The following is a 25,964-nucleotide window of genomic DNA, read 5'->3' on the forward strand; positions in this document are numbered from 1 at the left end:
ACTGTACAGTATGGAGTGCATAATGTTGACGTTCCAGTAGTGAAGCTGAGGTGTCTATGAAGTGTTCAGCAGTCTGATGGCCTGGTGGAAGAAGCTGTCTCTCAGTCTGCTGGTACGGGACCGGATGCTGCAGAACCTCCTTCCTGATGGAAGCAGTCTGAACAGTTTATGGCTGGGGTGACTGGAGTCCTTGATGATCCTCCCCGCTTTCCTCAGGCAGCGCTTCCTGTAGATGTCTTGGAGGGAGGGAAGCTCACCTCCAATTATCCGTTCAGAGCACCGCACTACTCTCTGGAGAGCTTTGCAGTTGTAGGCGGTGCTGTTGCCATACCAGGTGGTGATGCATCCAGTGAGGATGCTCTCAATGGCACAGTGATAGAAGGTCCTGAGGATGCGGGGGCTCATGCCGAATCTTTTCAGTCTCCTGAGAAAGAAGAGGCGCTGCTGCGCCTTCTTCACTGTTTTGTTTGTGTGTACTGACCACGTAAGATCCTCAGCCAGATGTACGCCAAGGAACCGGAAGCTGCTCACTCTCTCCACAGCAGCGCCGTTGATGGTGATGGGGGTGTGTACTTCTCTGCACCTCCGGAAGTCCACTATCAACTCCTTTGTCTTTGCGACGTTGAGGGTGAGATGGTTGTCTTGACACCAGTGGGTCAGGGCGCTGACCTCCTCCCTGTAAGCCGTCTCATCACTGTTGGTGATAAGACCCACCACTGTAGTGTCGTCTGCAAACTTCACAATGATGTTGGAGCTGTTAGTGGCTGTGCAGTCGTAGGTGTAGAGTGAGTACAGGAGAGGGCTCAGTACACACCCCTGTGGAGCACCAGTGTTCAGTGTGACGGGGGATGAGGTGATGCTGCCCAGTCTGACCACTTGGCGTCTGTCAGACAGGAAGCTAAGGATCCAGCTGCAGAGGGAGCTGCTCAGTCCTAGATCCTGCAGTTTCCTGTCCAGCTTCGAGGGAACGATGGTATTGAATGCTGAGCTGTAATCTACAAACAGCATCCTCACATACGTGTCTCTCTTCTCCAGGTGTGACAGGGCAGTGTGTAGTGTCAGGGCTATGGCATCATCAGTGGACCTGTTGTGGCCGTATGCAAACTGTAGAGGGTCCAGTGAGTCGGGTAGTGCAGAGCAGATGAAGTCCCTGACCAGCTTCTCGAAGCATTTGCTTACGATGGGGGTCAGGGCTACAGGTCGCCAGTCGTTCAATGAGGAGATGGTGGAGGATTTGGGTACAGGGACGATGGTGGCCACATATATATGTGTATATATATATATATATATATATATAGGGATGGGTACCGGTGTCCGGTGCCATGGTGGCACCGGTTCTGACATAAACGGTAGTAACCAGACCGAAAAGCAGCGCACATTTCGGTGCTTTATTTTCCTGAGCTGTGATACACTTTGAATTCTAGCCAATCATTTTACGTTTCCAATGATAGTAGGCGGGGCCAGGTACGTACGTTCTTTTAGAGCAGAGCTACAGATTAAAAATGCCCAAGGCGAAGCGGTCAAAGTCTGGCTGTACTTCACAGCAAAAGATGCAAACTCAGCAGCAACAAGTGCTTTAAGGTGATACTGTGATACTGTCAAAGGAGGTAACTCCTCAAATCCGATGAAACACCTGGCGACGCATAGCGTTTTTTTTTAAAAGCCGAAAAATGCGCCGTATTTGATAGCTTGCTGCGAGACCTCACATCGAGCACATCTACTGCGGGTGTGGTGCCTGTTATCGACCCGGAGTTAGCAACATCCCCCAAGAACCCGAAGAGGAGAGTCCTGGCCCCTAGCCCTGCCAGTGTAGCAGAAATGATGAGGATGATGATGCAGCAGCAGCCGTTCTTCTCTGCGTGAGTAGCTTAATGTTGTTCGTGTGTAATTTACGTTGAGTAGGCTAACCACGTTATTACATTAATGCATGTAAGGTGAACTAGCAAACATCATCATAGCTACATGCGGCTGTCTTCTTGTTTGATGGCAGATACTCCCTTCACCCTGGCCAAAAAGGCTAAAATGACCAAAGAAAAAGTGGAAAACAGTTAAACATGAGAGGTTTTTGGACAAAGTTTGTGTTTTTTCCATTGTTTAAGCACTGCTTCCAGCCAAGAGTGATACCATATATGCCCTCTAGCTGTATATACATGTGTATATATATATACATGTGTATATATATATACTCGTGTATATACATGTATATATATATACACATATCTGTGTCCAGCACCGGAAAGATGGCTGCAGCACCGGATGGAGCCATTGTCCATATCGGCTACCTTCATACCCGATACCTGAACTCCTCCATTAATGGCAAAGAGCTCCCTCGTCTTGATGTCCATATAGGTGAATAGGTACAGAGGCATATAGTGTGGATGTATAAGCTGGAATGCTAGAGCCACAGTCACCTGCAAATTTTCTGTCAACATATCAACTTTATTTTAAAAAAGGAATGCCTTACAAATGTATTATTTCTGAGTGTTCAAAAGTTAATTTATTATAAATAAACTGAACTCTTCATTCGAAAAATCATAATTACGTATTATGCACCACAATAGTGTCCAGCCAATTATTAAATACAAAGATATTTTAAAAAGGCTAACCAAAAAGTCCAACCATCAAAATGTATAACTGCTTTTTTTAAACGTATCCGCTTGAACAGTAGAGCCTGTCAGGACTCCGTTTCCTTGTTTTTTACCATCACATTGCTCTGCTTGCGTATGAGGAGCTGGTTAGGCCCTTCATTAGTGGCTTTGATCATTTTCCAGGCATCATGGTGCATGAGTCCCTCCAGAGAACCGCCATTGATAGACAGGACTTCATCGCCAACCTCGATAAGCCCGGAAAGCTCTGCAGCTCCTCCTGTGTTAGACATGAACAGCAATTCAGACTCAGATAAAGCTCCTTATTTTACTCTGGTCTACTTATGATCTACACGCTGAAGATATATTCAAATTATAGCTATGATTTGAGAGATGGCCATTCACCTGGCTATAACCAACCTTCCCTGTCAGTGTCTGTCAGATTTAAGCCTCTGATTTCTCCTCTAATATATGCATATCTCACAGACTCTCATTATTTGAATTAAGTCAAAGATTTGTGTTTAAATAAATAATAAAGGTACTTTCACACAGGATACACTGCAATCATTACTTTCAGTGTGGCCGTTCCAAGAAAACACGCATGCAGCTGTCATGGTCACTGAGGTCAAAGTTCAACAAATGTAAAGTTTGATTTTGTTGAACTTTCCAGCGTTCCATCTATTCATCCTCTTCTGTTTATCCTTATCATGGTCGCAGGGGGGTGGAGCCTATCCCAGCTATCATAGGGCGAGAGGCAGAGTAAACCCTGGACAGGTGACCAGTCTGTCACAGAAAGACAGACAACCATTCACACGAACATTTACACCTGTGGACAATCTAGAATCACCAGTTAACCCAACCCGACTGACTGCATGTCTGTGGACTGTGGGATGAAGCCGGAGAGAACCCGGGCAAACACGGGGAGAACGTGCACACAGACAACTGAATTCAGGACCTTCCTACTGTGAGGTAACCGTGCTAACCCAAGTGCCACAAATTTTAAGTTATGCAACAAATTTTGACCACAAGAGGAAAATGCTGTGGGGGAAACAAGTTTCCATCCAAACAGAAATGTCAATGCTGTTATAACAGTCACGTTGTTTGATTTAAGGCAGACACAGTGTAAACAGCTTAGATTTTGTGTTTCTCCCAGTAGCACTACAGCTATTAAAGCTCTTAAAGAAATTAGGGGTAAAGAAAATAAACTGATCTCACTGTGATGGCTGTGTTTACTTTCTCTTCTAATGCTCAAACACTGCACTGAAGTCGGCTTCAATCACTAACTTTTACTGAATGAACGAACACAAAGGTAGCGTCCACTCTGTGTCCCACTGATGAAAGTATCTGTGTCTGTGGCTAAAGACCCGGAAAAATATACGTTAAGTTTGTGCAAATGCAAGCAGAAGTGCTGCTGTAGCTTCATGATTAAAGTCCCGAGAATTGCAGTGAGTGTGCCCTATCCCCTGATCCCTGCTGTTCATTACAAATGCACCTACAAAATAAGAGAATGACCGTTTTGGGATTTTTTTTTAAGAAAGCATGAATGAAACCAGGAAGGAGTGTACACTGAAACACAGGAGGTGGAACGACTTTAGTCATGTTCCCTGTGATTAACACCAGGCTGAATTTGTTTGCTAAGCTAGTTATCTATGTAGCATTATGTTTATGTTTGAGCCCGAAGGTTTATGTGATAAAATCTTTAACAAACAAGAATCAGTATTCATGTTAACATTATCGTCTGTGACACCAGCAGTTACAAAGACACAGTTTACGTCACATGGAAACCTTGTGTTCATTGTTAACAGCAGCACACACACTGTGACGTCACAGTGTGTGTGCATTTTGTCTGAGAAGAAAAAGTCACCTTTAAAGATGCGTTTGACAGTGAGAGGCCTGTCTCCGTGGCTCAAAGACCTGCCCCCCTCCAGACTGAAGCCCAGTCCAACAGAAGTATTATGAAGCTCCACTGTTACAGCACCATCTGGACTGACATCCACAGCTGAAAGACATCCCACACCAAGAAGGACAGAAGTTAGATATAAACCTAAGAGAGGATGCTGCTGCTGACCGCTGGACTTCAGCTGATTGCAGAAACCACACCACGGGCAGAGCTGTTTGCAAGGTTAATGTTTGTATTTAAAAGGGTCAAATGCTCTGACGAAAGAAGTACTCTAAGTCAGACAGCATCAGAGTGATTTAAAACCGACGTTACAGCCAATGAGAATATTACAGGAAGCTCTGTGTACCCACTGGAGATGGAAACCTACCTCCGCTACGCTCCAAAGACTTCTGGGTAGCCGAGGCTTGTCTGTCAGAGATACACTGCACACTGTCTTTGTCTCTGTGAATGACCACTAAGACCTGGTTGGACTGCTTGGCTTGATGAAGACAGGATCTAGCCTCTGCGTGTGTTTTACCCTCCAGACTGGTGCCATTTATGGATAAAATGCTGTCATCTCTTTGGATTGTACCTTCAAGACCAGCTGCACCTTTCGTGAAGACCCGATGAACCTGAGGACAAAAACATATTAATAATACATATCATTCAGTCATGTATTAAATACATTTATTATGTGTTCATTAAGCAGATGGGTCTCCTGAATTATTGGAGGATCATGGCCTTTACAAAACTGTGAGAGGTCACGGTGAGTTGGTGCAACAGTGACAGTTACTCACTGAGCAATATGTGACTGATTTCAGTCGATCACTGTTGCTCTCAGGTTAACCAGTCCTTTCTGCATCTGCCATGAACTAATTAAGTGCACTGATCAAACACAACATTATGACCACCTGCCTAATATTTTGTCAGTCCCCCTTTGCTGCCAAAACAGGGCTGAGCCATCAAGACTCCACTGGACCTGAAGCTGTGCTGTGGCACCAAAATGTTAGCAAAACATCCTGTAAGTCCTCAAAGGTCCTGTGAGTCCTCAAAGATCCTGTAAGTCCTCAAAGGTCCTGTAAGTCCTCAAAGGTCCTGTAAGTCCTCAAAGACCCTGTAAGTCCTCAAAGATCCTGTAAGTCCTCAAAGGTCCTGTAAGTCCTCAAAGGTCCTGTAAGTCCTCAAAGATCCTGTGAGTCCTAAAACCTCCTGTAAGTCCTCGAAGACCCTGTGAGTCCTCAAAGATCCTGTAAGTCCTCAAAGATCCTGTAAGTCCTCAAAGGTCCTGTAAGTCCTCAAAGATCCTGTAAGTCCTCAAAGGTCCTGTAAGTCCTCAAAGGTCCTGTAAGTCCTCAAAGACCCTGTAAGTCCTCAAACGTCCTGTAAGTCCTCAAAGGTCCTGTGAGTCCTCAAAGATCCTGTAAGTCCTCAAAGGTCCTGTAAGTCCTCAAAGACCCTGTAAGTCCTCAAAGATCCTGTAAGTCCTCAAAGATCCTGTAAGTCCTCAAAGGTCCTGTAAGTCCTCAAAGATCCTGTGAGTCCTAAAACCTCCTGTAAGTCCTCGAAGACCCTGTGAGTCCTCAAAGATCCTGTAAGTCCTCAAAGATCCTGTAAGTCCTCAAAGGTCCTGTAAGTCCTCAAAGATCCTGTAAGTCCTCAAAGGTCCTGTAAGTCCTCAAAGGTCCTGTAAGTCCTCAAAGACCCTGTAAGTCCTCAAACGTCCTGTAAGTCCTCAAAGGTCCTGTGAGTCCTCAAAGATCCTGTAAGTCCTCAAAGGTCCTGTAAGTCCTCAAAGATCCTGTAAGTCCTCAAAGACCCTGTAAGTCCTCAAAGGTCCTGTGAGTCCTCAAAGACCCTGTAAGTCCTCAAAGATCCTGTAAGTCCTCAAACGTCCTGTAAATCCTTAAAGGTCCTGTAAGTCCTCAAAGATCCTGCAAGCCCTTAAAGATCCTGTAAGTCCTCAAAGGTCCTGTAAGTCCTCAAAGGTCCTGTGAGTCCTCAAAGATCCTGTAAGTCCTCAAAGGTCCTGTAAGTCCTCAAACGTCCTGTGAGTCCTAAAACCTCCTGTAAGTCCTCAAAGACCCTGTAAGTCCTCAAAGGTCCTGTAAGTCCTCAAAGGTCCTGTGAGTCCTCAAAGATCCTGTAAGTCCTCAAAGGTCCTGTAAGTCCCCAAAGGTCCTGTAAGTCCTCAAAGACCCTGTAAGTCCTCAAAGGTCCTGTGAGTCCTCAAAGACCCTGTAAGTCCTCAAAGATCCTGTAAGTCCTCAAACGTCCTGTAAATCCTCAAAGGTCCTGTAAGTCCTCAAAGACCCTGCAAGCCCTTAAAGATCCTGTAAGTCCTCAAAGGTCCTGTAAGTCCTCAAAGGTCCTGTGAGTCCTCAAAGATCCTGTAAGTCCTCAAAGACCCTGTAAGTCCTCAAAGACCCTGTGAGTCCTCAAAGATCCTGTAAGTCCTCAAAGGTCCTGTAAGTCCTCAAAGATCCTGTAAGTCCTCAAAGGTCCTGTAAGTCCTCAAAGATCCTGTAAGTCCTCAAAGATCCTGTAAGTCCTCAAAGGTCCTGTAAGTCCTTAAAGGTCCTGTAAGTCCTCAAAGGTCCTGTAAGTCCTCAAAGATCCAGTAAGTCCTCAAAGGTCCTGTAAGTCCTCAAACATCCTGTAAGTCCTCAAAGGTCCTGTAAGTTCTCAAACGTCCTGTGAGTCCTCAAACGTCCTGTAAGTCCTCAAAGGTCCTGTAAGTCCTTAAAGATCCTGTAAGTCCTTAAAGATCCTGTCAGTCCTCAAACGTCCTGTAAGTCCTCAAACGTCCTGTAAGTCCTTAAAGGTCCTGTAAGTCCTCAAACGTCCTGTAAGTCCTAATAGATCCTGTAAGTCCTCAAATGTCTGCTGCTTGAAGTTTTGAAAGGCTTGTTGTGTTTTGTAATCTGAGCTGCTGGTAACCTTTGACCTCTGTAGCTGGTGACTCTAATGAACTTTCCCTCAGCAGAGTGGGCTTTGTCACACTGTTTGGTGCATTTTGCTCTTGAAGAAACTTTTCTTGAGATTTTCTGGACTAACTGAATCTTCATATCTTAGTGAGGCATTCAAGGCAAGTAAATGAATGTGCAAGAAAATGTGCTTTAAATTGTTGCAACAGTCACCGTACATTATTGTTTAAATCTGAAGGATGTGAATCTGAACAGAGATTCAACATCTTGTACTTACAGTTATGTCCTTTTGCTCGAGGTCAACTCCTCCAGCAATACTGAAACCAAGTCCTGAACCTTCTCCTTTACTCAGGACAACAAGACGAGTATTTCTGTTAGTCTGCAAAACACACAGAGAGACAAATAAAGAACACTCAAACTCAGCTGGACTCTGTATCTGCAGTGAGACATTACCTTGGTTTGCTGAAGCAGGGTTGATATGTAAGCTTTCGCTGTTAGTGAGGACAGCAGTGTTTCCAGTTTACACTGACTCACAGGTGAAGCCGACAGCTCCTCTAAACTGCAGAGAAAAAGCCATCGAATCAGGACATTTAATGTGTTTTTTTCACCCACATTTCACAGTTATGTTTGGAGCAAAGCAGCTGCTGTGATTTACAATGACTGGTTTAAAGTCTCACCTGATGGACCAGCCGAGCTGCCGGCCATGGGTCTCTCGGGTCCTCTGAGCAGTCTCTTCAGTGACTTCAGCCTCACTGTGGTTAACGCTGTTCAAATCTGCTTTCATTGGAGTTGCACAGGTTGGAAAGCTGTCAGTCACTGGGGCTATAGTGGACTGGGTGTCAGAGTCTGTTTTATCTGCATTGCTGCACCCTCCTGCAACGTCCTCTTTGCACAGTTTTTCCAGCTCAGGCATGCTGAGAGCCCTGAGCTGCCGTAACCTACTGTAGAGAAGTCTGCCATGTTTCTTGCGCAGCACTGGAGGAGTGTGTGGTGCAGCCCCATCTGGAGCTTTGTGAACTTCATTCTTAGAAGACTTACGAAGACGAAGAGAACAGGATGTGGCTGGAAGCAGATTTTCCACATAAGAGCTAAAACTCCTTTGCCGTGTCCGGAAGTCAACAGCATTAACCAGTTCCATATAACCTGCAATCCTTTGGTTCAGCGGGGCTCTATATGCCAGCGCATACGGCTGAGGATCACTGCTTTTCACCAGGGGCTTGTCAACATTAGCCAGATTCTCAAAGGATTTGATTTTATGTCGGACAGAGAAAGGACTGTAATCTGCAGACGAGGCAGTGTGTGCGGACAGGGTCTGTGTGGACAGGGTCCGTGTGGACAGGGTCTGTGTGGACAGTCTGGATGTGCTGGACTTCGCTGTCTCTTCTGTCTCCATAACTGTCACAGGTTTGAAACCTTTACTTGTTGAATGAGCTGCTGTAGAAGACAGTGAATGAAATGCTGTGTTGGTGACCGAGGCAGCTGTTCTTTCTTCTGCGGTGACAGTGGATGAATGCATTGCTGCTAATCGTGCATCTGTATCATTTCTGTGTTTATTTTCTTTTGAAACCTTTTTGTCTCTATGTGACATAGCTGCTGCTGCTGCTGACGATGATGATGATGAGGAAGACAGTCGCACTTCCATGAATGTCCTCTGAGTGGCAGGTCCATGTGATTCAGCTTTTGCTTCGTAACCTACGTGCATATCTTTTTTGGGCAGCTGCACAGTTTGCAAAGCTCCATCTGAATTTCCATGCTCAGTCATTATTTGCTTTGTGTCACCTGCTCCGGCCACAGCTAGGCCACTCCTGACATCAGGCTGGTTAGTGGGCTTCAAAATCCCAATGGTTACCACAGCTGCTGGATTTGTTGACTGCCTGAAGGAAGCCTTTGTATCTGCAGGGACTGGACTCCCCAACAGTTTTTGAAGAGGCTCCTCTGGGCTGTTCTTCTTTTTAATACTCAAACCTTTAAGTGTGGAAGGACCACTTTCAACCTGAAGTCTGAAGTTACTCCTCCACACAGGACTGTCTGAGTAACCGAGGTGTTTCAGCTTTGAGCTTGTCTTAGGTAAGGAGCGAGCGTCAGGCTTTAACGTATCTTTACACTGCACAACTTTGTGATTGTTGCTCACTGACGCTGACATTTTGGATAGCCTGGAGCCTGAGGGGTTGGATTCCACTGAATATGTTTGTGTGTCGTCACACCTCAGTAAATCTGATCTTTGGGAGACGTCTGCATGCAGATTTTCAGTGACGGAGTGGGCTGCTGGTGGAGCATGGTTTCTGTAAACGCTCGTGTGTCTGGATGCTGCACACGCTTTAACTCTGTCAAAGTGTGGCTCTGTAGCAGAAACAGGTGCTGTACTGTTAAGAAACTGGCATGGTGACCGTGTAGAAGAGACACCACCAATACCATCTGCCATGTTCTTTACCACTGCACTGCAATCACTGTTTGAACCACTGACATCTGCAGTGGGATCCATGTGTTTACAACTAGGATTTGATTTTTCTGGACCTGATCCGCTGAAAACTGCAGAGCTGCCTTCTTTCTGTTGGTTCACACATTTATTCATCAGAAAGGCAGCACCCTTTTCATCTCTGGCTTCCAAAGCAGGCTTCTCACACAGGGCTGCACCATGTTGGCCTGGACAGCAGGTTTCAGGCTCATCACATGATATTTCCTCACTGGTGTCGCGGCTCACATCTGATAACACGTCGTCTACATTGACGATGGGCAAGTTACAGTCTGGTTGGATTGTGGCTTTTCCTAAATGTGTTCTTATTACTTGATCAGTCCCCCCCTGAACAGATTTGGCTGGATCCACTGTGGATCCATCACTGCTCTGTGACCACACAGTCCCTCCCAGGCTGAGCAGTCGATCTACAGCTGGCACAAGACATGAAAAGATCAGGATCGAATGAGAGGAGGTTGGTAACAACGAATAATTTACATTACATATTTTTTTAAATATGAAACCAGTGAATTGTAATTTATATGATATAATTTGATGTGTAAGTTTAATTATTTATGTGTACATATTAGTGATGCAACGGATCAAAAATCTCACAGTTTGGATCTGATCAATTTTCGGATCAGCAAAAAAAGAAAAAAGACAAAAATTTAACATTTACTTATTGAAGTATTTTTTGCCTGTTAAAAACATTCAACTCAAGACTCATTCCACGCAGTTATTAAAAAAAATTATGGTACAATATAGTGCAGTATAGGGCTTTGTATCTACCACTCAATTCAATTCAATTCAGTTTTATTTATAAAGCGCCAAATCACAACAACAGTCGCCTCAAGGTGCTTTATATTGTAAGGTAGACCCTACAATAATACACACCGCTCATTACATCGCACTCCGCTGCCCTGGAGCTCCACCCATTTGTAGTAGTTGGGCAACAGAAGATGCCTGGGACAGTTCAGCCATAACTTTAAACTTCTCCTGCTCATACATGCTTGGAATGATCTTGCCACTAAAGTGGACGCGCAACCGGATATCATAGCGTGGCTCAAGCACATTCATCATAGTTTAAACCCCTTGTTTTGCACAACAGAATACGGCCTCCCGTCTGCAGCTAAACACCCCAGTAGCTTCTGTAATAGCTTTAGCCCGGTCGGGCTGGGCAGCAAAGGGCTGCTTAAATGCCACAAACTCCTCTGCTCCTCCACTTGGACCGCTAGCGCTGGCCATAGCTATCGCTTGACAGACCTACCACGCGCACCATACACATACTTTTTTTTCTTCTTTTTCGAATCTTCGGACCACGTGCGTGCCAAACCGTGGAGTGGGATCGGTTCAGATTACGGATCAACCGCGATCCGCTGCACCACTATATAACATGTATCTATGTAATTCAGCCTGTTGCATGAGAGGTGAGGCGCCGTCATGAAGGTGAAGTGATTAAAGACCTTTTCTCATGTTAGCAGCGTGAAATGAACCCGAATGGATTTCTCTCTGATTTGAACCAATGACTCTGTCAACTGTGTTATATTTGATACAGTCATTGCTGTGAACTGCTGACTCCTAACATACAGAGGGAATGCATACAGCCACACTGTACAATACTATTACATACGATACAGTGATATGCATCAAAAGGGTTGCATTATATTATAATCTACAATCTCATAAGGAAAGACTAAAGCTACTGTACACAGATGTATACTCAGCTGGTCAACTGCAGGACTTAGCTGGAGACATTGCTGTGGCTGATCCAGGAAGTCACATGATCGACTGCTCTCTCTTGTATTACACATGTTTGCACTTTAGTGTCTAACATGCAAAGATGTGAAGAAGTCTCTGTTTACCAGTTACAGAACTGAAACTGTCAGGAGCAGCGTATATGGACAGGTTATCATCAGAGGAAGTGACTTTTCCTCCTTTTTCCTTCGCCTGCTTATCAGTAATGTTGATCTATGATGACATGTTTACTCAGAGAGACATGATGACTTTAAAACAGACATGTGGAAAGACTCCCCGTTTTAGTGCCCCACAGCAATCTCTGTGTTACATAAAGATTAATGTTACACTACGCCTAGTGTGAAGCTACAGGGCAAATCTAATATTGGTCATTAAAAGTAAAATGTAAAGGTTAGTCACCGTGAACAGAGAGTCAGAGGCGTGCAGGTTGCTTTGGGGAGGAGAGAGCGGGGATGCTGATCCTACATCTGAGGTCAGCATTAAAGGAAAACACACAGCAGTCTATGTGAAAGCTTAAAGAGTAACACTACCTGGTGGCTTAGAAACAGCACTACACAGCAGTGTAAGCGCACATTCAAAGACACACAAATATACGATTTAATCATGTCGTAACCATTAAGTGGAGACGGTTTTCCTCCCAGCAGCTGGAGGTTTGAGTGTAAGCTGATGGGCAGGCTGCAGAAAGTGAACGAGCAGTGTAGCGTGACAGAAGTGACATGTTCAGCTGCTTAGTGTAGCTGAGCATCTAATCAGGAATCCAGCCTGTATATTGTTAGTGCTTCTTCCCCAATGCAAAGACAACTGTGTGATGAGACGCAGACCACAGCAGCTATAAACATATTATTACTGCACTGAGGAAATGTAGAAAGGGTTGGGTGGAAGGAAGAGTCTAAAGCTCTGAGTAGCCAATGTTTGTTTTTATTCTCGTCTGACATTGGCCAATCAGCTGGGCAGTCCATATATACGGTTTTTAAATGGAGCTTTTCTATTTTCTCAAAGCTTTACACAACTAGGCTCTTTCATCCATTCACACAAAAACTTTTTCTATTTAACTGCTTTCTATCTAACATTCAGAGACATTCACACTCCGATGGATGCATCAGAGAGCAAGTTGGGTTTAGTATCCCGTCCAGTATATTCAGCAGGGATTGAACCACCAACCCTCCGATCAGTGTTGGGGAGTAACAGAGTACATGTACCGCCGTTACGTATTTAAAATACAAAATATGAGTAACTGTATTCCGTTACAGTTACTGTTTAAAAGGGTGGTATTTAGAATACAGTTACTTTGTTATAAATGGATTACATGGCAGTCCTCTGTAATTCTGGTCATTCCACGCTGCGCATTGCGGCTGGAAACCCAAACAAAACACGCGAGAAGAGGCTGTAAAAAGAAAACGCGTCCTGTTGGTGGCGTCAATCACACGATGGACCCGGAGCCAGCGCCAGCGCAACAGAGTTTCGGACTTGGAAGTTCCAACACCATTTCATATTCAAAGAAGAAAGGGATGGGCGAAATTTAACAGTGCAATGCAAAAAAAGAAGATGCTCTCCTCGCCAAAAACTCCACCTCCAACCTAACAAATCAAGTAAGTTATTTTTAAAAACTAACGTTAGCCTACTGCAAATATCTCATTTTAGTTGTGGTAGCTACCTGGGCTATGTGCCACTTCAGTAGCTTCGATGTGATATTGCTGTGATTTTAGCTAACATTGTTAGCTGACGTTAGCTAAAGTTAGTTCATAGACTGTTAAACTTGATGGATAGCATTAACAACCTGCTAGCTTCAAATTATCGTGTGCAGTTCTGAAAGCAATCCCAAAATGATTAACAGTAAGGTGGACATTAAGGTTGGGCGAGATTTAAAAATTTTCCAACCAACAATCGTCAGTCAAACAAATGATGATAACCAACATATTCGCGCAGGTGACTTGTTAGTGGGCGGAGTAATGTAATCATGCACGGACTGATTTGCGCATCTAGAACATAAATAGAAAGTTTTCCTTGTTGGAGTTTCTGTATTAACATTGCTCCTTTTTTGGATTATTCATTTATTTATTTGAGATGCACCAAATTGCACAAAAAACCTTAACTTTACCTCTGATATTTTTTTATGGTCGCTGGAAGTGACATTTTGGTTTTTAACTTATTTGTTGTTTGGTCGAGTGTCTAAGACATAAACACTGGAACACAGTTAAAGTGGAAGAAGAAGACAGTTTCTTTGTATCCCTACCCACCATTGCGGTTTCTTTATTTAAATTAAATGTTTAATTTTTTCCTGAACATAGACTACTGCTGTTCTTTCATTCTGAGCTTGAGTAAATGAATCGCTGCATTTGTTCATGCCGTTAAAACATCACTATTATATTTCCCGTTGACTGCTTCTCTTGCCTTCAACCAACATTATTATTATACTTACTCATGGGCAAAAAAATTAAAAATTCGTCTTGTAAACACAATCGGCGAAAGGCTCAACCTATTGTTGATAGTCGATATATTCGTCTAATCGCCCAACCTTAGTGGACATTAGGTAAGGCTGCACTTTTTGCAGTGATCTCGAATACAAAACTATTTCTTCATCAGTAATATTTTGTCTTTTGTTCGGTCTCTTTTTTTTTTTTTTCCAGAGGACGCATCCCAGGGTTATACGCAGTTTACCCAAAGCAAACACATCGGATCATGGTGATGAACAAAGTGGCAAAGACACAGCCTCTCCTCCTCTCAAACAAGCCATCCTTAGCACTCCAGCCATCAGCCAAAGGAGAGTAAATTCCTTGGTATTTGACTTCATAGTCAATGAAGTGCAGCCCTTTTCTACTGTTGAGAACACCTCATTCCGTAAGACGGTTGAAGGACTAAGTGGGGGCAGGAGTCCTGTTTGCATAAAAACATTGATGACTCGTGTTGAGAAAACCTTTCCAAAAAATGAACGAAGCAATAACTGAAATTCTTCTACATACTCAAAATGAGTGCACAACAGCAGATATCTGGACTGCGCATCACAGAAGTTTCATTGGCATCACATGTCACTGGATCGAGTCAGACACATTGGATCGCAGGTCTGCTGCACTGGCATGTGAGAGGATAAGAGGCCATCACATTTATGATGTTATTGCCGCCAAAATAAGTCAGGTTCATGCTGAATTCCATATCCGAGGCAAGGTTAGTGCTACAGTCACAGACAATAGGAGCAATTCTGTAAAAGCTTTCAATGAATATGGAGATTCAGAAACAGAAGATGATCTGGAAGACACAGGTGATGCACAATTTCATGATGTCACTACAGTACTTGAGGAGGAGCAAGAACACGAGGAGCTGAACTTCTTTTTGCCACCACACCATCGATGTGCTGCGCACACACTAAATCTCATTGCCACGACTGACCTTGATAAAGCTGCTTCACAGCAGGGTGTTTCCAGAAAATTATACAGGAGTGCAAAGGCAAAATGTGCAGCCATCTGGAATAAGGCTCATCACTCATCAGGTGCTTCTGAGGTAATTGAAGAAATTGCCCAAATGAGATGTGTTGTACCTTCAGTGACTAGGTGGAGCTCAGAGTACCATGCAATCGAGAAGCTAATGAATCTACCTGAAAGTCAGCTCAATGAAATCTGTGAACATCTGAAGGTGGCAAAACTGCATCCTCAAGAGACAGTGTTTCTCAAAGAGTATGCAGCCACTCTGAAACCGCTTGCCTACTCAGTCAACCTGCTCCAGGGGAAAAGAACTGCTACTTCGGATATGTGATTCCCACCCTTCTCAGTCTGAAAGCCAAGTTATCTGAAAAGTTGACACAAGTGCAATTTTCAACTCACATCCTCTTAGCGATCATCAAAGCAATTGACACTCGATTTGCAGCTGTATTAGCCTCCCATGAAGCAAGGATGGCAGATGATGAGAGAGAATCCACGAGAAGAACGATGGTCCAAGAGGCCCGTCTCCTCAACACAGAACCTTCTAATGACACCAGCACCACTGGACATGCCTCAGTGGGAAATGAGCCAGAAGATGATGACGACAACAGCTTCTTCAGTTTTCAGAGTACACAGGTGACCTGTTCTACAGCGGAGGATGAGGTACAGAGGTATCTTCAAGATTCAGATAAGACATTGACCTCATTAATGGGACATCCAGTGATCAGAGCCCTCTTCTTAAAACACAATACAACTCTGCCGTCAATTGCTCCGGTCGAGCGTCTCTTTAGCCACGGAGGACTCGTCTTCACCTGACACCATAACCGCATGACAGACAAACACTTTGAACAGGTGCTCTTGCTGCGTTACAACCGCCTTTACTGGACTGCAGACTAGGCGGAACAGATGTAGGTAGTCTGCTGAAACTATCCTGGTATTGTTCACAGATAGGGCTTGCAACCTCAGTATTTTGTAGTCTTTAGTATTTGTTTTTGGCATGCATTCAAAAAGCAGCACCTCATATGTTTACTGCAATTGTTCGCCAATTATTTGATTTTTGGGGCCATTTAAGGTTTTGAACCAAGCAGTTCAGCACTGACACCTCGGACAGTTCTTTGTTGCTTGCCTTTGTTAAATGGCCATAAGGTAATGTTGCTGAGTTGCATTAAAACATATATTGTCTTGTTTTAAAAATTATATCTAGGGTAAGGTTTAAAATGTAATTTCTCATTGTTACATTGAGTTTGAATATCTGAGTTGTATTGAAAAATCTTTTGTAATTTAAAATTTTTGGTGGAAGAATAATATTGACAGTAAATGCCAAAATAATATATTTTTCATTTTTGAGTATAATTTTATATATTGCCTTTTTTTGTCCTAATAAGAAAACAGTCATTGAAAATGCTGATATTTTTTCTCCTTGTGCCAGGCTACTTTTGATTTTAACTAAGTGATGTTGGTGACCATAACAGTAAATACTCTTCAATGGCAGATTTTATGTTTGTCTAATACTCTTCCACTTGTCAGCTTTATAAATAAAAAAATATTGTTAAGGAAAGATGGTGCTTTTTTATTATCTTTAAGAAGACAAAACAGCTTATACAAACATACCCAAGTCTTTGCTCCTCTACATTAAATATATTAAGTTGGGCTTAACAGCCAAATGGTAAAGAAAAACAAACAAGAATGTGCAGGATGTGATAGCGACATTTGTGTAGTTGTAAAAAGCATGACAATATATTAAGTAATCCAAAGTATTCAGAATACGTTACTCACATTGAGTAACTTAATGGAATACATTACAAAATACATTTTGGGGCATGTAATCTGTAATCTGTAGTGGAATACATTATAAAAGTGACCTTCCCAACACTGCCTCCGATCAATAAAAGGCCTGCTGCGACCCCACAATGAGGGACAATCCAGACTGGAGTCCCCTGTGCCTGTTTCACAGTGCTTTCAGCATCTTCTCCCTGACTCGACAGCATCAGGCTGTAATTTCTTGAAGCAGGTGAGCTGCTCATTTTCATCTATTCAGCTTTAGAATAAAGTCACACGGTGAGCGTCTTACCTGAGATCGGTCTCCTGATGTCCAAGGCCAGTGTCAGAGGAAGGCTGTGCATGAGTTCACAAATGTCCTGGTAGCTGGAGGAGCAAACTAGTTTATCTCCAATCTTGACGATCTCATCTCCGGGACGCAGCCTGCCTGCAGACTCCTGGGACCACAGTTAGAGAAACAAGCTCAGCCTTTACATGGAATATTTTTAATATCTTAAATCGTTTGATCCTTTAAAGAATCACCAGAAAATTCAAATATTCTTGTTCATATTCAGTTTGCAGAGAAAATTTTGCATATATATTTGAATTTGTATCATCTTTGCTACAGCCATCATTTTTTTGCTTTGCAGTTTATTGCCAAAAACTGTGTTGTTGAATTTATTTTGTTTTTTGGGGGGAACCCCCAACCCCCATCCCACTGGTGTAGGGTTGAAAGCAATCCCACGTACCCTTTCTGCTGCACCTCCAGGCTCCACCCCAGCGATCACCAGCTTCAGTGGTGATGACATAATCTCCAGTTCAAGCCCAAATGAATTCCCGTCGTTCCTTCTTAGGATCACCGTGTTAATGGGACAAATCCCTGCAAACTCACTGGCATCTTCCTTCTCATATAGCTGACTGGGGATCATGTCGGCAGCCACCGTGGGGTTTGTTCCTGTGCTGTGGGATGGGAGCTGGAATGGGGCCAAGGCCAGGGTGGGTTCATCCGTTTGGGATGTTTGCTGCTGGGGTAGGTTTGGTGCTTCAGTGCTCATAATGACCCTGTTCACTGCTTCAAGCTTGGGGGACTGCTTTGACTCCAACTGTCCGTGACTTTGATTTGGACAGTCCTCACTGCTGGTGGTCATATCAGTGAGCACAGAGCTGCTCGACACCCCTGCTGTGTGATCTAAAGGCTGGTGGATGAACATGAAGAACTCACAACCAGGTGACTCTGACTTATTGGGAAAACCATCCTTACTTTGAGTGGAACTGTCACAGAGTGCTGTGGGTATATCTCTGCCTCCACTCTGCAAATCTCCACTATCTTCACCGTCTAACACCGAGCTGCTAAATACACCTGCTGAATCACTCTGTGACACGTCACTGCAGGTAAAGGCTTCAGATTTTGTGGGTCTGTGGAAGGGCTCAATTTTTCTGCTGCTGGCTGAATTTTCTCCCTCGCTGAGGTCATCCTCGAAGCACTTCATCTGGCAGAGAAGTGGGCTGCGTGCTGTGGGGGGGCTGGACCATGTGATGGGCTGGCACACGGCCTCCACATGGTGACTGAGAGGTGCAGAGGTTTGGTCTTGGATGTTGTTGTACACACGGCCGTCTTCCACTTCTGTCAGAGATGGGCTGAATCCTGAAAATAAAGATGAACTTACAGCTAATTTTTACAAAACTGGATGCTGTGTAATTGTTTAAAGAGAGATGATAAATGCTTGGTCTCTAAAAAAATCTCATAAATGGTCGGTGGCATGTGTGGGGGCAGGGCTCGAGGCTCTTTCCTCTTGGATGCCCCGAGTGCCCTTTTCTTCTGGCTTTTTTGTTTTTTAATGTATGTGTGTGTGTGTGTGGAGTCGTGGCCGCTCCCCTCAACAGTAAAGTTTAACGATTAATCACAATTTTGCTAAATAAAAGGATCTGGCTTGCATCAGTCACATGATGACCTTTAACCAATGCTCACCCTTGAAAGCAGAGTGCGCTGGTTACGAGCTGGGAACCAGTTTGCAAATACCATGCACATTTTCTGCCACCTGGGCGGTGCGGAGCTGTAAACAAATTAACTGGGAGACACAGAGTGATGCAACAAAAACCAGTAAGCAGGTGTACAGCGTACACTGTAGTATGTAGCACACAGGAGTATTAGCTCATTATGGACACGCTGGTCAGTTGCCTTTTGGCAACTGATGAAATGAGCGTGCTGTGTGTGCAACAGCTCGGCAAACATTACCTGTCCTTTTATTACCTGCACAGGTGTGCAGGTCACAGCTGCTAGCTGACTGGCTAAGACTCTCAGGGATCTGTAGCTCTGTGTCTCAGGGAACATATTTAGTTTTACAGTAAGTTACAGGGCTTTCCCTGACTTTGTGGAGGACTTATATTTCACTAATATACATATTCACATACAGTCAGGTCCATAAATATTGGGACATTGACACAACATTTTTGGCTCTATACACCACCACAATAGATTCCAAGTGAAACGAACAACATGTGCTTTAACTGGAGACTGTCAGCTTTTATTTGAAGGTATTTACATCCAAATCAGGTGAAAGGTGTAGGAATTACAACAGTTTGCATATGTGCCTCCCACTTGTTAAGGGACCAAAAGTAATGGGACAATTGGCTTCTTAGCTGTTCCATGGCCAGGTGTGTGTTATTCCCTCATTGTCCCAATTACAATGAGCAGATAAAAGGTCCAGAGTTCATTTGATACAATCCAGCACATTTTTATGTTTGTTGCAGATCAAATAGAGTTAGAAGGTAGGATCCCATTGTTCCTGTCTAGTTCCTAGTGGATATTATCATTTTATTATTAGCCTTAGCTTCTAGCCACTGTATTAATGGCAACAGCCACAGGTAATGTGATCACTGGTAACTCCTAATAGTTATGTTAACCTTTTAATACTTCAGTCGTGTTGTTTAGAGGTCAGTAAAGTTCTCATTTCATCAACTACTGTTCACATGTCAAGCGTGGTGGAAGCAAACTTTAAAGTTAAATCTGTGAAATATTCCTAAAACGTCTTCCTGGGATTTAATCAGTAACATTTTACCATGTGGTTTTGATGAGCAGTCAGCCTTGGAGGTAATGCAGCTCATCTGGTGGAGGACATCGTCACTATCTGAGCCCATCAACATGGATTCAGATGGGAATGAGTGGCTGGAAAGTTCCTGCAGGAAGTACTGAGACAACTCTGCCTCTGAACTCAGGGAGCCCTGTTTAAGAAACAACCAAATTGGACAGAAGTTGAAATGAAAGGAAGTTTAAAACTATTAAAATACATTTAACTCATTAACTGGGATGAAAGGGTGTATACTATAACTGTAAGATTTACTTTGTTACACTGATTAACTGTTTATTTAAAACCCCAAGAAAGTTGATGAAACAAGAACCAACTACGGAAGGCCAGGAGTGACAAAATGAATAGATAAATACACCATTAATTAATAAAAAGAGTCATTAATTAATTAAACTTGGAACTAAATAAATAAATGCCTCAGAGGCATTCACACTATTGATTTCCTGTTTCTCTTTATTCTTTCTTCTACCTTATTCTAGTTGCTCAGACCTTTGCTGGTTAACTACTCCCTCAGTTTTCATCCGATTTTCACCATTCAAACTTTAAACTGTTCTGCTCCTTCTGCTAACGCCTACTCTTTTGGTGCTCATAACTTTTATACTTTTTGAAATATTAAGGGTTTTTTTGCAATTTTTTGGCACATTAAGATGACTAGGACAACATTACAAGTGTGGTCACTGATTTTGCTGTGTTTTAGCTCAGTGAGATGAGCAGAGCGGGAGGCCCGGGTTCGAATCCCGCCTATGGCAAAAAAAAAAAAAAAAAAAAAAATTCAGGTAACAGTTAAACCTTTTAAACTCTTTTCAGCAAAAATTCCAGATTCTTCAGCTGTTTTTTAGCAGAAACTACAGCTTTGTTACCTCTTTTCAGTGCAAAGTTCTGCTCCTTTCCCCTTTTCTGTAGAAAGTTCTGCTTCTTCACCTCTTTTCAGCAGATTTTTCAGCTTTTTGGCCTATTATCAGCAGAATTTCCAGTTTCTTCATCTCTTTTAGCAGAAAGTTCAACAACTTCACCTCTTTTCAGCACAAATCTCAGCCTCTTCTGCTCTTTTCAGCACAATTTTCAGTTTCTTTAAATCTTTTCAGCACAAATTTCAGTTTCTTCACCTCTTTTCAGCACAATTCAGCTTCTTCTGCACAGTGCACATTTTTTCTCTTATATCTTTCTTCGGGACTAGAATTGGTTTGGCTCAGTGGGATGAGCAGCTGAGATCCAGTGGCGAAGGTACGAATCCTACCTGTGGCAGTTGCCACATCTTCCGTGCTCACATGCACACTGCTTTCTTGACAGTCTGCGGTGTACCCTTTCAAATACAGCCATCTTCAGCAATTACTTCAGCTTTTTCAGCTCTTTTCAGCAGTTTGCTCAGCGTCTTCTGCACCCTGCAGATTTTTCTCTCATCATATGTTTGACTCAGTTGAGAACCAGTTTGGTTCAGAGAGATGAGCAGCCGTTCTCAAAGCGGGAGGGCCGGGTTTAAATCCCGGTAATAGCACCATTTTTTTTCCCAGTAGACAGTTTAACTTCTTTAACTCTTATCAGTAAAAACTTCAGCTAGTTCACCTCTTTTCAGCAGAAATTTTAGCTCCTTCACCTCTTTTAGGCTAAATGTTATGCTTTTTCACTTCTTTTCAGCACAAACTTCAGCTTCTTCAGCTCTTTTCAGCAGATAGTTCTGCTACTTCAGCTCTTTTCATTAGATTCCACTACACGGCATTCACACTGCATTTTCGCAGGAAATGCAACTTTTTCTAGTTACACTTTTATTCCATGCACAGCTGGTGTGGAGCACCTACAGTTTCATTGTACATGTAAAATAACAATAAAAGTCTATTCTATTCTATTCTATATGATTGTGTAAGAAGGTTGAAACTGAACCTATCAATGTAGCAACAAAACTAAATATATGTCTAAATGAAAACGTACCCTGCTGGCAGGCTCAAGGAACCTCTTCATGGTCCAGCTGAGAACAGGCGACCTGTCTTCCTGCATGTCCTTCACTGCTGGGCTGGTGTTCTTACAGGACACACCTACACATTAAAACCACAACAGACAAACCCAGACAAATACAGAATTCAGTGATGCCATCATTTTCACACGCCACACGGAGCAAGTTAGTGACCGTATTTCTAAGGTTTAACCTCAGCTTTATCTGAGTTTAGAGGGAGGACATTAAAGATCATCCAGGCCGTCATGTCTGGATTCATAGATAAATAACTGTATAACTGTATAACTGTATATCCCAGATTCTGTAAAGTTATTTATTTCATATTCTGTATAGTTTTTCATATTTATATCCTGTTCATAGCCTGTACATACTTATAGTTATAGAATATTCACAACATACCTCATACCGTGTACATTATAACATACCATAATAGACCCATTTCACTAATATACTTACATATCTATATTATTGCTAATATATATTGTAATATATCTATATCACTAAAGCACTTCTGGATGGATGCAAACTGCATTTCGTTGCCCTGTACCTGTGCATGTGCAATGACAATAAAGTTGAATTCTATTCTATTCTAAAACTGAGTATCAGCTGCACAGCAATGAGAGTGTGGTTTGTTGGATAGTTTATGTGTGGATGGGAACTGGGGGGTGCTGGTAACAAGAGGAGGCAAGCTCCTAAGAGGCCTGTAAGACTGTAGGACTGGGGTTTTATACAATCTCACCAATTTTTATAGAAAGAACTAAAAAATCCAAAGAGGTATAGATGCTGGGTCTCTCCTAATAAGAACAGGTTTTCCTCTGAACATTTAAGTTATCTATAAAAGTTACATCATTTTCTGGACAGCCGCCATTTGAAGACCCACATGTGGACATGCATATACACTACATATACATATATACTAGGGGACTAGAGGCTGATGCAGCCTTCAAAGTTGTTCCAGTGTCACCTGCTCTGGCCCCTGGAATACTTTGACCATGGTTGCTGGGACTCTAGTTTCACATTTCTAAGAGTAAAATCTTCCTAGCACATTTTGTTCTTTGGCAGGTATTTCACAGATTGGGGAAAATTAACTGGCAGAATCAATTTTCCCCAGAACTGAACAGGTTGGTGGGCACTTCTGTTTTTGACTACACTTCTTCCACAGTCACCTGCTGGGGCACAGCTGAGGAGGAAAGTGCAGTTAACCCCTAACACACAAACCTGCTGCTAGTGGTTTGGCTAACTGCTAAGCTATTAGCTACACTAAGCTAGCAAATCCCTAAGGACACAGTTAGTGAATATTTGCATGTGATTCTGAAGAAATGATGCTTTAATTGGAGGCTCTTAAGGACATTTATTGTCTTTTGAATTTTTAGTTTTAAAGCATCTTCACTGTGTTGAGTGGAATATAGCCAAATTTGTCAAAGAATCTTTTTTTAACTTTTTTTTTAAAATTGTGGTGTAAATTCATTAAATTAGCCTAAAATGGCTAAGCTACAGCGATGCATCCACCTTTATGCCTTTGGACAAAAATTGTCCCATTGAAACCCATTATAAACGCTATTTTTCACGCCAGAAAAATTAAGGTTTAAGGGATCGTCAGGTTTCCACCTTAGGTTTCGTTTTTAACTAGAGACCTTAGAGTTGTAATTTTTTTATTTGTCCACCGAGTGGCGCCCTTGCTTCACATTTGACCTCTGCTCGAAAACAGCGGGCTGCAGAACTGAACTGCGGGAAAGGAAGTCTGATTTCCGGCTTGCATCACCGGCTATGCCCGCTGATCGGGCGAGACCAATCCACCCTCTCACCGACGTGAGAGGGTGGATTTTTTTTTTCAACCAACAGGAAATGACGTATTTGTTGTCACGTGGTATGGACGTGTCTGCTGGAGAAAGGAGTCCCACGCAACATGCCCCGGTTCTTCGTCGCAACTTACCCCGGGAAGAGGCACTAATTTCGGCCTAGAGGACCAGCATTGACCGCCTGGAGACTATTTTCGGTTCCGGAAATTTTTTTTTAAAGTAGATCGAAATTAATTTTGGTGCCGATCTTTGGACCATCTAAAGGCCTAATTATATTAACTATCAAATATTACTTCAAATGTTTTTTTTGGAAAATATTTAGTTTTTTAGTTTTTTTTTTAGTTTTTTTGTAATACAACTGGGATTTAAAGGGTTAAAACAACGAAAATATAATTAAAACTTTATATGAATATTTCAGGGAGAAGTAGTTTTAAAAGACTGACCAATTTAAAGTGAAAAAAAAAATTAATATTTAATATTTTTATTGCACTTTTGGGGAATTTGCATTTTTCATGGATTTTTTAATGTGCTCCTGCAAAAAAAATAATGGCAGGTCAAAATTCATTTTGGTGCCAATCTTTTGTCCATCTGAAGGCCTAATTATAATAACAATCAAATATTACTTCAAATGGTTTTTTTTGAAAATATTTAGTTTTTTTGTTTTTTGGGGCTAAAAAAACAGGGTGCTCATGTAATGAAACTGGTATTTAAAGGGTTAAAACAACGAAAATATAATTAAAACTTTATATAAATATTTCAGGGAGAAATAGTTTTAAAAGACTGACCAATTTAAAGTGAAAAAAAATATGAATATATAAAGTTTTTATAGCACTTTTTGGGGAATGGACATTTATTGTCGTTAAGCACAAAGGTGGATGCATTTTTAAGACGCCTCCAGGTGTTAATACAGCCCCTGTAAGTTACTATGAAATAAGTTTCAATGAGAAAATTTGCAGTTAATCAAGCTACACAGATTGACCTACAGAAAAACACCACAGTGCACCGTAACAAGAACAGGAAGTGATCTAATACCATGGCGAGACCAGGACTAAGTGAACAACATCAACCCTGTCTTGTCACAGTACAGTGTTCTTCATTGAAACCTTGTTACAAACCAAAGAAACAGTGCTCTTGCCTACACAGTAGTTAAACTACAATAGTGTAGCAGGGCCATGTGTAAAATGATGGAGCTAACTAGTAAAATAGTTGATACAGTTAATTAAAATGTGAATGCTGGTACAGGTCAGACCTTGCGAATGAAATGAGTGCTTGTTCCTGCTCATTTTGTCCCTGTGAGTGGATCGAGTTATGATGTCATCCATCTCCTGCTCTGATACCTGAGGTGAGACAAAGAAACACAAAAAGATGCATTTTAGCAACAAGAAAGACAAACACATCCTAAAGCACCAACCTTCAGGAATCTACCAGAAACACAATAATTAGCACATGTGCCGACAATCCCATTTAACAGAATAAGGGGTTTTTGAATGAGGATGCACTACGATAAGAAGGTGGAGGCCGTCTGATGCTTTGGGCAAAGTGATAGTGGGAGACATTGGGTCATGCTACTCATGATGTTACTTTGACACGTACCACCAACTTGAGCATTGTTGCAGACCATGTATTATTTTATATTTGCATAGTGACTACTAATACCAATGACTAACAACGGGCCGTGTGGTCAGTTTCATGACCATTGATATGACCATCAACAACAACAATTAATGGCCATGAGTCCCATTCACAGAGAGTTGGAGAATGGCTGCAATCACAGCATGTAAGATGGTGACAGATGTACCCTTAGGCCCCTCCTCCATTCAGAGATGGTCTTTCCCTTTTCATGTAAATGGCCTCCTTGACTCCGCCCTCAAACCAGCGCTCCCCCCTGTCCAGGATGTTACATCCTCATCATTGAAAGAGTGTCCACTGGCCTGTAGGTGTGCATAGACTGCAGAGTCCTGGCCTGACGAGGTAGCTCTTCTGTTTTGTGCCGTCCTCTTAGCCAGAGGTTGTTTGGTTTCCCCGATGTATAAATCCTGCCAATCCTCCTGCACACTATGTTACTCTGTTTGTGTCGGGGGACCCGATCCATGGGGTGGACCAGCATATTTTGGGGCTTAAAAGCCACAGAGACCCGGTGTTTAGAAAAAATGCGTCTCAACTGTTCCGATACTCCTGACACGTATGGGATCACTACAGGTTTTCACTTAGGCAGCGGTTGTCCTTCTCTCCTGGATCAGCTGGAGCTTTCTTGGGTTCAGGAAAGGTTTGAGTAGCCCATTAGTTTGAGGTGTTGACGAGGCTCCCGTGTGTCAATCCAATCGAGCATCTGTGGGATGTGCTGGACAAACAAACCCCAACTGAC

General features: G+C 42.7%; 1 protein-coding gene across 4 annotated transcripts in view; it reads right to left on the reverse strand.

The window, feature by feature from the left end:
• Positions 1-2,418: 2,418 nt before the first annotated feature.
• pdzd2 (PDZ domain containing 2) overlaps positions 2,419-25,964 on the reverse strand; it is a 96,136-nt gene continuing 72,590 nt past the window's right edge. For all 4 annotated transcript variants that reach the window (XM_026186346.1, XM_026186342.1, XM_026186345.1 and 1 more), the window contains 11 exons: positions 24,849-24,936; positions 21,779-21,882; positions 19,826-19,988; positions 17,516-18,411; positions 17,080-17,224; positions 8,066-10,274; positions 7,842-7,947; positions 7,666-7,767; positions 4,853-5,096; positions 4,450-4,584; positions 2,419-2,865 (listed from right to left, as the gene is read on the reverse strand). In XM_026186346.1, coding sequence (XP_026042131.1) covers positions 2,675-2,865; positions 4,450-4,584; positions 4,853-5,096; positions 7,666-7,767; positions 7,842-7,947; positions 8,066-10,274; positions 17,080-17,224; positions 17,516-18,411; positions 19,826-19,988; positions 21,779-21,882; positions 24,849-24,936 — 4,383 coding nt within the window. In that variant the 3' untranslated portion in view covers positions 2,419-2,674. The remainder of the gene's footprint in view (positions 2,866-4,449; positions 4,585-4,852; positions 5,097-7,665; positions 7,768-7,841; positions 7,948-8,065; positions 10,275-17,079; positions 17,225-17,515; positions 18,412-19,825; positions 19,989-21,778; positions 21,883-24,848; positions 24,937-25,964) is intronic.

This window comes from Astatotilapia calliptera, chromosome 12 (assembly GCF_900246225.1).
Source record: "Astatotilapia calliptera chromosome 12, fAstCal1.2, whole genome shotgun sequence".
NCBI lineage: Eukaryota > Metazoa > Chordata > Actinopteri > Cichliformes > Cichlidae > Astatotilapia > Astatotilapia calliptera.